The following is a 14,401-nucleotide window of genomic DNA, read 5'->3' as shown; positions in this document are numbered from 1 at the left end:
CAATGTAGCGTGTTTCCTTGGCTGGTAGGCGAACTCAGTGTAACGTGTTTCCGTTACTATAGTGTAATGCAAATTTTATGTACGAAATGGGATTTTGCTACACGATCTCAAAGAGACGGTATAGAGCCATATGTAACATTAAAAATTTGAAAATGGAAGTAAACTGACAGCAGAATTAAACACGATAGCATGAAGTAGTGTACACCATGATATATGTACACTTGTGTAGTGCAGCATTGATGCAGCACTTACACGCAACTGGTATAGTGCAAGTTACACTCAATGTATCCTAAGGGAAAACGCTATTAGAGAGAGATGCTTGCAAACTAAGCATCATGTTATCCCTTCCATCATGATTCCACCTGAATTCAGGGGGTCGATTGTATATCTTCAAATGAGGTGAAAATTACAAAAGTGAGCAAATTTACTAGAGTATTCATAATTTAATTGGTCAATACCTAATAATCTTTGCTCACTTTTGTAATTTTCACCTTCTTTCAAAATCCACAATCGACCAGATATTGAGTATATCAAATTGTGAATATTCTAGTAAATTTGCTTGATTTTGTAATTTTTTTCTTCCTTTTGAGACACAATCGACTCCCAGATCTGTCCGGTCTGTCCAAGCGTCGTAGAAAGATAGAAGGAGTCAAAAGGAAGTTCCATTGTTCAATTATAATAAATATTTTTATTTTATTTATTATCCTTGTCTGTGACGCTCAAAAATTACAATAAAATTTTAATTAAATATTTCTTTAATCAAACCTTCAATCTGATCATCATCAGTGATTTTTGTAATAACTGACCAGATTAATAGTCGAAACGTTTGATTAAAATTGTTTTGTTGGGACAACGTTTTGATTGGTCAAAGAGCAATCATGTTCAAAACGTCTGAGCATCATTGAGAATAGAATCCTTATATTCTTATATCATGGATGAAACTGGAGGACTCCGATTGCACACATGCATCCCTAATTAATCAATTTAAAAATAAAATATTCTCATTGATAAAGCAATAAAAAATGACTAGGCACCAGCTAATATGAGTGGTGCGTGCAATCGGGAATGTATGCAAACGAGATTCTTCCGAGTGAAATAATTTAATCGATTTGATTATAGTAAGGAGCCGATTCTGTAACTCTTAACGGCAGTTTGATGTCACAGCTTTTTTACTCTACATAATATCTGCGCAACATCAACGACTGTTATTAAGAATTATAAAATCGGTCCCTAAATCAGAATTTATCCTAAAAATGCAAAAAAACAATAATACAAAAATTAATTGGACAGACTTGAATCTCTAGGACAGAATTTTCCTCTGTTTTTCTTCCCGTTTCTCATGTTTTATTTTATTCAATGAATAACAAGGATCAAATGATAATTTATGTGTATCATGAGTAAAATAGAACGTACTCTATGATGTTATTCGAAAAATCGGGCCATTGGGAGATCCACTGGCCATCCTATCCACTTCCATTCACCCCCACTCACTCCCACCATGCGGAGGAAAGCGGAAACTGACGGGATTGACGGGAGTGGATAGGAAACGATCGCGCGTGCGGGGATGAATTTTCGGAAGTTGATAGCCTTTTATGTAAACAAAGACGACATTATCCAAAATTGTAATATTTTCATTAAATTTTGTGTTGTGACTTGTGAAATCAAGAATCTCTTCTCACTCCTCGCCGAATTGCTGAGAAGAAAATAGAAGAAAGCGAGAAAATAAGCCTGAAATATGCCCAACTTTTGCGCATTCGCTTTTGCAAGGTTATGTTTAGTGGTTACCGCGGGCTTGTGAATGCCGCGTGCGATAGAAAAGAAAGGGGGGGCAACGGGACAGCTACCTTTACATTCGAATTTTTCGTCCATTCCTCGCAAATATGGATTTTGCGTTGGAACGATTGAACGAGAAACATAAAACACGTATCGTCCTCAAGGAACGTAATCGTTCTGTAAGTAATAAATCTGATTTACGTTGAATAGCGCATAAGGATGAAGGCGACTTATTTGGTACATTAAAATTTTTCAATTAACTTAATCGATTCTCTGTTTAATTAATTTATCAGTACCTAAGAGTATTATTTCATTTGTATGTTTTTGTACGTTTTATGACAAATGTGTGCAGAGTAGAGAAGTCCTCGGATCTCTCTGTCCTACAATCAATCAATAGGCAAAAATTTGTTGTACGATAAAAACACAAATGAAATAACTTAATACGTTCTTTAACACTTAGCCGAACAGACAAATAGATCTACTTGTTTTGTAATTCATCATTAAACGATTAAATAAATAGATCCACCTGATTCGCTTCATATGATTCATTCTTCTGTTACCCTTAATTTGAAGTATTAGTATTAAAAGAAAACAAACAAATAAAATTTTCAAGAACGATCCTATTTATAAAAATTGTATTATGCCCAGTGATTAGAGCATAATTTACTCAATTGATAAATTGTTGACACAAAAAGAATTATATCGAGTGATTAACGAAATTATGATGAATTATATCAAAATCTTGTTGTAAGCGACATTGTATAGATCATCATTGAGATGAATATTCTTAATCAACTTTGTTGAATTTTGTTATATAATTTTTTAAATGAAATTTTTCTATTTAGAAAAGTTTTTGTTGAGACAATTTTTAAACAGTAATTGCTTTGAAAAAGAATTTTTTTCCTGTATAAAATGTATATTAGAGAAAAAATATAGAATAATATTACAGTTTACCATAAAATATTAATATGCACATTAAATAAAACAAATAATATAAAAAGAAGGAGGAAATAACATTCATAAAACAACAGATTATGTTTTCTATTTACATATAATATCAAATCAATCAAAATGCTTATCTACTGTATTTTAATTATTATAAATATAGAAATTCTATAAAAAGCTTTTCTTAAAGCTTTTCTTAAATTTTACACTTATACACACACACACACACACACACACACACATGCGCGCGCACACACACATATATATACACACATGTCTTATCTTTATATTGTATTTTTTCAGTACACCTGTGGTAGAGGCAAGGACAATGATATTCTTTGTCTTAGTTTACTTGTATCTCGTAGACATTGTATTTTTTTTCGAGACACTGAAAGTTTATATGTCACAGACTTACGAGTATGTATGAGAAATAACTATATCAATACTGATATATTTATAAATTGAATAATATTAATTCTTGATTTTTTTTCAGAGTTCAAATGGCATTTTTATTAATGGTGATGAAAAAAAGTGTCAGCATACAGTCAAACTATATGAGAATGATATCATTAGCATTGGTTGCCCTGATATTGATTCAAGTAAAGAGACATTGTATATTTATAAAGTTTGCATCATTAAGGTAGGATGTTCTCAGAATATATAATTTTTTTATAGGAATTTAAATCTTTATCATATGAATTTTTTTTTAGTCACCTGAACTTGATGAAGAAGAAGAAGAAACTACTGCTTTATCGAGGACGATTTTAAATAATGATACATCGCAAGGAATTATATCTCACGTAAATCGTGATTTTAGAAAAAGACCTGGATCTAATTTAAGCGATATGACAGTTCCTAATAAAAAACCAAGTGTTACATATAATACTAATAAACATGATTCTAGTTCTTCAAAAGGTAAATCCTTATTTTTTTAAAATAATATAAATAGATGAAAAAGGAATAAATTTACAATATTCTGTAATAAATTTTGTAATTATTTAAATTTTTGTCACAGAAATTGATTCTAATTTATCTCACAGTAATCAGACTCTTAATAGCAATACTACTAATAATTTAAAAATCAGACATGATATAAATGTAGAAGATGATATTGAAATAATTCATGCATTATTAGCAGAAGATGTAAAGAAGAAGAACACTACGACACATAATCTGACATCTGCAAAATGTTTAAACGGCAATAAATCGGATTTTGATGACAATCTGAATGTTTCTAGTGTTGAAAGTAATAATGAAGATGATGTTAATGATAGAGGTATAAGTAAAAAACTTATATTAAAAAATATATAAGAATAACATTAATAAAACAAATGCATTATATTTCACAGAGAATTCAAATTTTGTATGTAAAGCTAATCAAATTACTAAATGTGAAAGTGAACTACAAATAACAGACGATGAAGGAGCAAACATAGTTGAACACGCAACTTGCAAATCACCGATTAAATTGAAAAAAACAAAACATCAATTAAAAACGCGATTTTCCGAGATCGATGTTGTCAATTTAAGTGACGATGAGGAGGGAGTATTTCCATATTCCCAGTTATTTGATATCAAATATGACGATAATACAGAGAATAAAAGAGAGATAAAACAGGAATGTACCAATGATGATGAATCAAACACCGAGAAAATTGGTCTGCTAAATATCGACGACGAAGTCATTATTTTAACAGACAGTGAAGATGAAAATAATCCATGGTTGGAACGATTATCCAGAAGTCAATTACTCAATGAAGATATAAAACCTGTTGTGTGTGATTCGATTATAAAAGATGAAATCGATTTGGGTATTTGGGATGATGAAATTTTAAATATTGAACCGTCTGAGATAATCAAACAGTCCGAGATACTTCCATGTACTTCCCAGGTTCCTTGTAGTAAAGAAATGTCTTGTGAATCACGTACAAACTTTGATATTGGAATTAAAAACAAAGATGATTATAGTACTAATTTATCGACTCCAAGAGTGGATGCAATGGATATAGACGAAGCAAACGTTTCTAATCATTCTGGTACGAGAGATATTAATAAAAATAAACAAATTAATGATATCAATATTAATGTCAAAAAGAAACAGAAAATACATGCGAAACAAGATCTAGAATTAGATAAACAGACCATAGAAAGTGTAAAACAAAAATTAATTGCATCGAATACAGAAGTCTGTATGATGGATGTAGATGAGACAGGCGCTTCTAACGAACACAGTATGAGAAATATTGATGCAAACAAACGGATTATTGATGCAAATATTAATATTAAAAAGAAACAGAAAATTCATGTGAAACAAAATGTAGAACTAAATAAACAAACAATAGAAGGTGTAAAACAAAAATTAATTGCACCGGCAACAGAAGTAGGTTCGATGGATGTTGACGAGGCAGGCACTTCTAACGATCATAATACGAGAGATATTGATGCAAATAAATGGATTATTAATGTCAATATTAATGTCGAAACGAAACAGAAAACGCATGCGAAAAATCTAGAACTAAATGATCAAACAATAAAAGATGTAAAACAAAAATTAATTGCATCACTTACAGAAATAGATATGATGGATATAGATGAGACAGGTGTTTTTAACGATTCTAATACAAGATGTATTGATGTAAACGAAGAGATTAATGATATTAAGATTAATATAAAAAAAAAAACAGATGCGAAACGAAGTGTAGAATTAATAAAACAAACAATAGAGAATGTAAAACAAAAATTAATTGCACCAACCATAAAAGTAAATGCGAATATAGATAAGACAAGTCCTTCTAACGATCGTAATACTAGAGAAGTTAATAAAAGCAAACATATTACTGAAATTGATGACAAAAAGAAAACAGATGCAAAACAAACAAGTACAGAATTAGTTAAACAAACAATAGAAAATGTAAAACAAAAATTCATTACACCGATCACAAAAGTAAATGCGATGGACATAGATGAACCAAGCTCTTCTGACAATTTTGACATCGGTAGTATTGATAGAAGCAAACAGATTACCGATATCAATATTGACAAAAACAAACAGAAAACAAATGTGAAACAAGATACACAGTTAAATAAACATACGTTAGAAAGTATAAAACAAAAATTAATTGCAAAGTCTTCAAAAAAACTGATTCCATTAATAGAACCATTAAGTTTACCTATAAAAAGAAGACGATCTGATCATAATAAAGACAAAGCAACAAAAGTACATGAAACTTCACAATCAAGAGTAACAATAAAAGAAAAGAGCGTGTCGAAATTAAAAGCAAAACTTAAAGATAATCTTCATAATAAAGAACAAAAAGAGAATACGGACTGCAAAGATAAATCTAAATCGGTGACTGACAATTCCTCATCAAGTGAAGCAAAATCTGGGCTATCAATTTCTAAGGATGAAAAAAAGAAAATAATTGAACAAAGAAAGATGAAATTGAAGGAGATTGCTACGGAAGAGAAGAAGCTGACGACCGAAAGCGATCAAAGTACTAAACGTAGGAATAAACCGAGAGCTAAAGTATCCTTTAAAACTCGTGGCGATTTTCTCATTACTGAACAAGAACCACGAGTATCTAAATCGCTTCCAAATAAATCTGCAGAATTATCAAAATCAAGTAATCAATCTAAGAAGAAATCAAGAGATGCAACTAATGTATTAAAAGAATCCACAATTTCCGATAAGAAGACACAGAATTATCAAAAAACGGACGTTTCTAAGGATGCAGTAAATAACATTGCCGCATCATTGCAACAGTCCTTATATTTAAATAATATAAACACTGCATCTGAGAAAAGTACATTAGATTTCAAAGCGACCGATAATAATAAAAAGAAACGTAGCAATAACAAGGATATTACAAAAAAGAATAATATTAATACTGATTCTACTTTTCAAGTGTCAGAATTGCGAGATAGATCGACCGAACGTAGTTCTGTGGTACAAAAAGAAAATTTTTCACCAAACAGTTTGAAATCGAATGTTTTAAAGTCGAGCATAAAACTGAAAAAAATTAAAAAAGTGACATTTTCTGACAAACCCGAAGTACAGGAGTACGATATTGACCAAGGCAATTCTTTAAGGAAATTAATAGGGAAAGATGCACCTATACCTACGAATAAATTAAAAAAATCTGTAACCTGTGCAGATTGGCGCCCGAAATTGGAAGAGTTCCTACTTCGCATTTTTATGTGGAATCCTGTGTGGCTCGAAGAACAGCGCTATCTAAAGTGCGATCCGCCAATAATATCGGAGAATGAACTTCAGGCTATGAAACTATTATACGATTCTTATGAACAGTATTATGAAGTCGCGATGCCTCTTCTATTACTCGAAATGTGGTGCATCATGACTAAAGATTTTGAAATGATTCAGAAGAATATGCAACGTACTACCGTGATGTGTTCTATAGTTGAGAATTCTATTACGCACACCCCTATACCGTCGACTAATTTATTCTTGACAAAATTGACTCTTGAAGTGCTAGTCAATAAAGAAGATTTTAATAAACAAAATCATCCTATTTACGGAGATCTGGTATATCTTGAGTATGTCAAGAATCAACACGGTAAACAAATCTTTCATAAGATATTCGCATATGTCATCAATATGCAGCAACACATGATTATTCCAGGTTCCACATATTATAATAGTGATTTAAAGAATTATGTAAAAGATCCATATACAATTATAAAATACAGCGTGTGGACACGACCTCTTGAACACATTATCGTAAATAGAGTGCAAAGACTCCGAACGGTCACATATTTGCGATCGAATATCAGAATGGTACAGGCATTACAATATCTCCCTCATTCACCCTTGTCAAAGTTGATTGTGAATCCGAAAATTGAAGACTATCAATTACCACCACTAAATGAACACTTTACATCTTCTTCATTAGTAACAAAAGAAGATTTAAATTCGAAGCAATTAGAGGCTGTATTTCGGGTGACGAATGCTGTAATAAAGAAAGAGGCTAAATTATGCTTTATTCAGGGCCCACCGGGGACGGGCAAGTCTAAAGTTATTGTAAATCTGGTAACTCAAATATTATATGGTGGATGTCAAAACAAGAAATCTTTGAGAATTCTGATTTGCGCACCGTCTAACGCCGCTATTGATGAAATTGTGATAAGGCTCTTACATATCAGATCTATCCTAAAACAGAAACGTTTTAATATGGTACGCATTGGTCGATCAGAATCTATGCATCCAAAAACTAAAGACATTTCTGTACCACAGATAGCAAAACGCCACCTAATAAACATAAGTAAAGGTATAAAAACAAATACGAATAACAACATTGAAGATTTATCAATTTTACAAGCATATATTAATTCATTTAATGCCGAACTTGGAAGTATCCAAAATGTACAAGAAGAAAAGAGGTATTCACTCAATAGAAAATTATTTGAAACAACGGTGAAATATGAACTTATGAAATCTAATAAATCGATAGACGAAGTCAATTCAAAGGAGCGCGCTAGGTATCAGCGTATGTCAGAAGACATAGTTCTTCAGGGTGCCAATATAATTGCTTGTACACTTTCCTCTTGTTACACTAATCAGATGGAATCACTCTTTGGCGGTCATAAGGAAAGAATATCTGTATGTATCGTTGATGAGGCGACACAGAGCTGCGAAGCAGAGACTTTGATACCATTAATGTTGGGAGTGACTACATTAGTTCTGGTAGGCGATCCAAATCAACTACCAGCAACCATTCTAAGCCAACGAGCGAAGAAATTGGGATTAGATCAATCAGTATTTTCTAGGATACAAAACGTTTTCGCATCTCAATCGAACAATCCAATTATAATGTTGGACATGCAATATCGTATGGAATACGCGATCTCGTATTGGCCTAATAGATACTTCTATGATGGTAAATTGAAAAACGCTGCCGATTGTAGAATGAAATTTCCATTTCACGCATACAGAGTTTTGGATCATAACTTCACTCAAAATTATGATAAATTTTCCAATACCACTGAAGCAGAATTTGTGGCCAATATAATTTATACAATGTTGAAATGCACCAAATGGGAATCAACGAGTACTACTATTACTCTCGGAGTTCTCACACCGTATAACAATCAAAGAACTCTTGTACTAAATAAAATTAATGAAAAGTACGTGTGTGCAAAAGCAATAGTTTTCATAAGTTGTAAAGAAATAGTAAATTTACAATTCATATGTTTTTTTTATAGGATATCGTCTGTACCAGATGACATAAAAAAGAAAATTAGCTTTGAAGTTAATACGGTCGACGGTTTTCAAGGTCAAGAGCGAGATATTATAATAATGTCCTGCGTGAGAAGCAACGGTATTGGATTTTTATCAGATAAACAAAGACTTTGTGTGGCACTTACAAGAGCTAAACATAGTTTAATATTATGTGGAAATTTTCGTACTTTCATGGTAAGCAAAAAATAATCCTGAAATTTTTAATTCTGGAAGTAGTGAGTAGTTGCGCTACTGGATGTATCCACTAGTTGCATTCAACATAATGATCACTTTTGCAACTGTTAGAAGTTTTCTTTGCTAAGATAGAACTATTCCTCTATATTTGAAAGTATAATCCGAGTTAGAATATGAAGAAAATTATTGTGGAAATTTGTGCTACTCTTTATATTTTAATTAACCAGCAAATTTTTGCTTTGCAGAAAGATAAAATGTGGAAGGCATTGTTAACTGATGCACGAAATCGTGGAATTTTATGTCGTATGGATACTAATGCGACACCTAGTATGATTAAAAAGTATATCATTAAGTAAAGTATTCATTTGTAAAGTTTTACTTAACATCGTAATTACTTCTTTATATGGTTTGTATATTTTGTAAATATTTAGGCTAAGTTTGAATATTTAAATATTTAAAGTGCTTATAATGAAAAATGTATCAACTGAGTTTTGAAGAATATTTGTTTAAAGTAATATTTCAGAATCATAGTTCTAAATAATGAGATAATCATATATGAATGCCGATTCCACCACTAAAGTTGATTGCTTGCATCGGATATATCTCGCTCACTGAAATACTACTGGAACGAATGCGGCCTTATGTTGTCTTTGTTAAGAATAATCTAAGAGAGAACGTTCTAATTGATATCTTTATTCTTTTCTAATTTGTATTCAGTTATAATTGCGCAATAAACGGTATTGCACATGCACAATCATAGCTAAGTATAAATTAGAAAAGAATAAAGATACCACTTGAAATGCTCTTTAGCATTGTTCGTCTCTTGGGAACAGCTACTCGGGGAAACCCAGCGTACTTGAAACGTAGGATTCACACTACTGCCTGTTCTACAAAAGGGTCGCGAAATCGTAAGCTATAAGAAATTGGCCAATCATAGTTAAGTGTGAGAAGAATAATCGACTATGATTGGTTAATTTCTTACGGCTTACCGCTTACGATTCTATTGTAGAACTGGCCTATATACGATCATCGTAACAATGAATATCAGACGTCGTATGACGAATGTATGTAGTGTGAATCCTATATTTCAAGTACGAGTTCATTCGGAACGACCCCTCTCAAGAGACAATACTTTTAACGCCAGCGCTTTATATTTCAGTGATCTCACTACAGTTACAGGCCAATATTACATACGTCCGTTTTTTGTCGTACGACAAATTTTTCAAGCGTGTTAATTGGCTGCAAGACAGAATCTCGGACCTCTTTGTTTTAGCCAATCAACAGACTTGGAAAATTTGTCGTTCGACAAAAATGCACAAATGAAATAGCAGCTTAACAAAGGCGGCATAAAAGCTATTCTACATTAGTCATATCGTAGCGTCGGAAGCGTCATAGCATCAAGCGACTTTAAAATTGAAGCAAGGGATTGATGGAAGCAATAAGCTGACTTGCGACGTCCAATATAGAATTGCCTTAAGGCTGATATTTCATGTATCGTACAACAAAGTTTTTCAAGCCTGTTGATTGGTTATAGGATACAGAAATCCGAGAATCTCTCTATCCTATAACTAATCAACAGGCTTGAAAAGCCCTGTCGTACAATACATAAAATATCGGACTAAAAGAATATATGTACAAAGAATCAGCTTGATATTCACAATTTTTATTGGTGGCCACTATCAGTCAATCAACAAGTGAAACTTATTTGCGCTTCTCTTATAGGACTCTAGAACTGCGTTCAGGAATTACGCCTAAATAACTCTTGGATACATTTTTGTTATACATAATGTAACCTATTACTTAAAGTCATCTGGGCATAATTTCTGAACGCACTCCAGCGCTCAATGACCGATTGTGTTTCTGGATGCACTCAGTGGCTGCGTTCAGTGGACTCGAGTTGAGTGAACGCTCGCTGCTATTGGCCAAGTTTCCACTGAAGATTTAAACCGGATCAGAATGTAAGAACCAACCAACTACAGTCGAGCATTCCTTTGTCATTCGATTATAACAGGGGAATACTGTAGTTAATTAAAACCCTCAGCGGAAACTAGGTCATTGATGTATTTTTTCAAATTTAAAATGCTGATTGGATGATCTAAAAGAATACACCAATGGCAGCGAGCGCTCAACTGTTGAGTGATTCGCTGAATGTAGTCATTGGGCGTTCAGCAGATTCAACTATAGTAGAAATTCGCTTTGGAGGTCGAAATCCGAAAATTCGATTGGCTGAGGTGGAAGGAAGGAAGGATCCGCTTGCTGTTATTGGTCGCGTTCAGCAGAGCTCACGGATCTGCACAAGATTGTGTATCTTCAAATGAGGTGAAAATTACAAAAGTAGTGAGCAAATTCTCTAGAGTATTCATAATTCAATACCTAATAATCTTTGCTCACTTTTGTAATTTTCATCTTCTTTTAAAATTCACAATCGACCCTCAAATTTGCTGCATAACAGTTGAGTGCTGAGTATTAATCATGAAACTTATCCTTAGGATATTTTAATCATTGAAATTAATGGAGAAATTTTTCATTTTTCACTTTTCATCCTAGAAAAAAAGTTTCATGATTGATACCCTGAATGCGACCAATTTACAGGTTGTTTTCTATGGCTAAACTAATGTACACTTTTGGAACTTAAAGTGAGGTAGATATATGTGATATTATTTATTTAAAGCGAGAAAGAGAGTTCTGGAACAGTCTAGTGTAGGAACAGAAAACAGATCATATGTTTGCGTTTCGGATTATTTAATTTGCTTCAGTAATTTTATAATCATGGTTGTATTTCGAAGTATAACAGTGGATGAATATAAAAGTAATTACATGACGTTTCGATTGCTGTACGCGTTTCATCGAACACCAATCGGAAAATGCCTTATTGCCGTAACCGACACCGACGAAAGTGTGACGTACTTGAGATTTATTGACGATGAATACGATAATGAGGCGGCTGCTCTCAAAGATTTAAAAGCGAAATGGCCTTTAACTCAAACATTGGAGGATGCTGACAACAAAACAGATGCTGTTATCGTGAAAATCTTTCATCCCGATTATTCACGGCTTGATTCCATTCATGTTTTCATGAAAGGCACGGAATTCCAAATTAAAATTTGGAGATCTTTGACTAGAATCCCTGGAGGAACGGTCACCACGTACGAGGAAGTCGCACGGATGGTGGGTTACGATTCTAAAACCGCAATAGCAGTGGGAAATGCATGTTCTAAGAATTATGTTGCCTATATCGTGCCATGCCATCGTGTGGTAGCAAAAAACACACATGTTTGTGGCATCAAAAATGCTTGGAAAATTGAGCGAAAAGAAGCTATCTTAAAATATGAAAAACAGCTCTATGCGTAAATATTGTAAATTAATATATATTATACAAGTAAATTAATATATATCATACAGAGCATAACATATTTAACATTTAATTAACATTTAATTTAACATTTAATATTATTATATGATATTATATGATAATTATAATTAAATATTATGAATTTGATATTTGCCAGTATAGTGAATTTTGCTAGTTTGCCAGTACAGTGAATTTTGAATATAGTCTATATCAAATTTATAATACTCAACTTCTGTCTGTAGTTGCTTTCATAATTTATAATTATGTTACATTTATTTTCATTTATTTTTCTTGCATTTAAGCATTTCTATAATATATGAACAATAAATTATGCGAAATAAATAGCGCATTTATAGGTGATAAATGTTTATTTTTCTCACGTACATTAGATCTTGTAAAATTACAAAATTTTTTTTGTTAGTATAATAAAATACAGTGATCATAAAGATATCTCGCTTATAAATGAGATATCTTCAAATATTTCTTAAAAATTATTGTCACTTATATTTATATATTTACATCATGTTTTTTCATGGGCAGTCAGCTATATAACATTGTTTGTTGTCAGCTATATAAAATTGATTCATGAAATCAGTAAATAAAAATATTTCTGTATAAATAATAGAAATTAAGTTCATCATTATACATTACTGTACATATGTATTTCATGGAAATTGATATTTTTATGTTTGATTATTAATAATTTCTTGAATTACATATTGTTTGAATACATTTATTTATGCTTGCTCCTAAATTTCCTGCAATTTTCTTTAATCCTATCTTAAATATCCCAATTTCATAACGCATCCTTGTATATCTTATTATTGCTTATTTAATTTTTTTATACAATTGTACATCTTCAATTAAAATTATGAAGTAAACTTGTTCACTATATATATATATATATATATATATATATATATATATATATATATATATATATGGTATATATATGATATATCTCTAAACATATTTATGAAATACTATAAAACAGCAAAATCGATCTTTGTATAAGATATACTAATTGCATTAATATATAACAATATCTTATTGATTAGATAACGTTAAATCGCGAAGAAATATATGCTTCCTAAAACTTTTAAAGTAAGAAAAATTTTTATTTTTACTCTCTAAATTCTTTGGAGTAAAATCTCATTTTTAAAGATTGAAAATTAAGCTACTTTTTTTCAAGACTGACTCAATTTTCTTTAAAGTGAGAGTCCACTCCAAAGAATTTAGAGAGTGTAAAAATTTTCTTCAAACATATAAATAAATCTATATATAATTTCAATAAGATTTTTTAAAACGCAAACACAATTTCCTTCCTCTTTTATATATAAAAAGATATAAATTTTCCTATATATAAATATATTTGAACAATGCATGACGTACAATAAAACACTTTAACGTAATTTTATGGCGAGTACATTGTTGCGCAATAGCACACGTAATTGATTACACCGTCCGTAAATTTTCGCTCTCGCTACGTTTAATTCTCGAGTTCCGCCGATTCCGAAGTAGGCGAATATACACCAGAGATTGTGAGAGTATCGATAACATACTGCCTTAGGTCGTCTCATGTCGTCGTTTGCCCCTAAGTGGCAAACTCGCTCACTTCTCTTGTGTCACGGGAGCAATTGGGTGACTAAAGCACCCGAATAAATAGATAAGAGGAGGTAAATATATTTCGACGAGGTATTTTCGTGTCCCGGGAGAATATTATAGTCGTTGACCCAGACTACTCAACAGATGCATATAGCTGTCATAATGAGAGATATAAGGAGACATAAAAGTTAAGATAAAAAAACTGGGGATGTAAAACGTGTTCGATAGAATTAAGATATTATTAGCTGTTACAAAAATAAATGTGTCAATAAATAAACTCGTATAAAGTAGATGAT

At 31.8% G+C, this 14,401-nt stretch overlaps 2 protein-coding genes across 2 annotated transcripts; both read left to right on the top strand.

Annotated features, from left to right (window-relative positions):
- The first annotated feature begins 1,880 nt into the window (after nt 1-1,880).
- Nucleotides 1,881-9,504, top strand: LOC108688650 (probable helicase senataxin). The gene is made up of 8 exons (XM_018194982.1): nt 1,881-1,952; nt 3,022-3,135; nt 3,212-3,358; nt 3,429-3,633; nt 3,734-3,994; nt 4,068-8,859; nt 8,938-9,148; nt 9,394-9,504. Exons 1-8 carry the CDS (start codon nt 1,881-1,883, stop codon nt 9,502-9,504), a joined length of 5,913 nt encoding a protein of 1,970 aa, XP_018050471.1.
- Nucleotides 9,505-11,861: 2,357 nt separating this feature from the next.
- On the top strand, nt 11,862-12,499 carry LOC108688771 (methylated-DNA--protein-cysteine methyltransferase, constitutive). Its single transcript, XM_018195170.1, has one exon. The coding sequence runs from the start codon at nt 11,918-11,920 to the stop codon at nt 12,497-12,499; it is 582 nt and encodes a 193-aa protein (XP_018050659.1). The 5' UTR covers nt 11,862-11,917.
- The last annotated feature ends 1,902 nt before the right edge of the window (nt 12,500-14,401 follow it).

This window comes from Atta colombica, unplaced genomic scaffold (assembly GCF_001594045.1).
Source record: "Atta colombica isolate Treedump-2 unplaced genomic scaffold, Acol1.0 scaffold238, whole genome shotgun sequence".
Taxonomy (NCBI): Eukaryota; Metazoa; Arthropoda; class Insecta; order Hymenoptera; family Formicidae; genus Atta; species Atta colombica.
This window is presented reverse-complemented; position numbering and strand designations above follow the sequence as displayed.

What these genes read in the sequence shown, in the direction of transcription:
- LOC108688650 (XM_018194982.1), top strand. Translation starts at nt 1,881, where the DNA reads ATGGATTTTGCGTTGGAACGATTGAACGAGAAACATAAAACACGTATC. An exon ending in TATATGTCACAGACTTACGA is followed by an intron (nt 3,136 to 3,211) that starts GTATGTATGAGA and finishes ATTTTTTTTCAG; the next exon opens with AGTTCAAATGGCATTTTTAT. An exon ending in AGATGATGTTAATGATAGAG is followed by an intron (nt 3,995 to 4,067) that starts GTATAAGTAAAA and finishes TATATTTCACAG; the next exon opens with AGAATTCAAATTTTGTATGT.
- LOC108688771 (XM_018195170.1), top strand. Translation starts at nt 11,918, where the DNA reads ATGGTTGTATTTCGAAGTATAACAGTGGATGAATATAAAAGTAATTAC.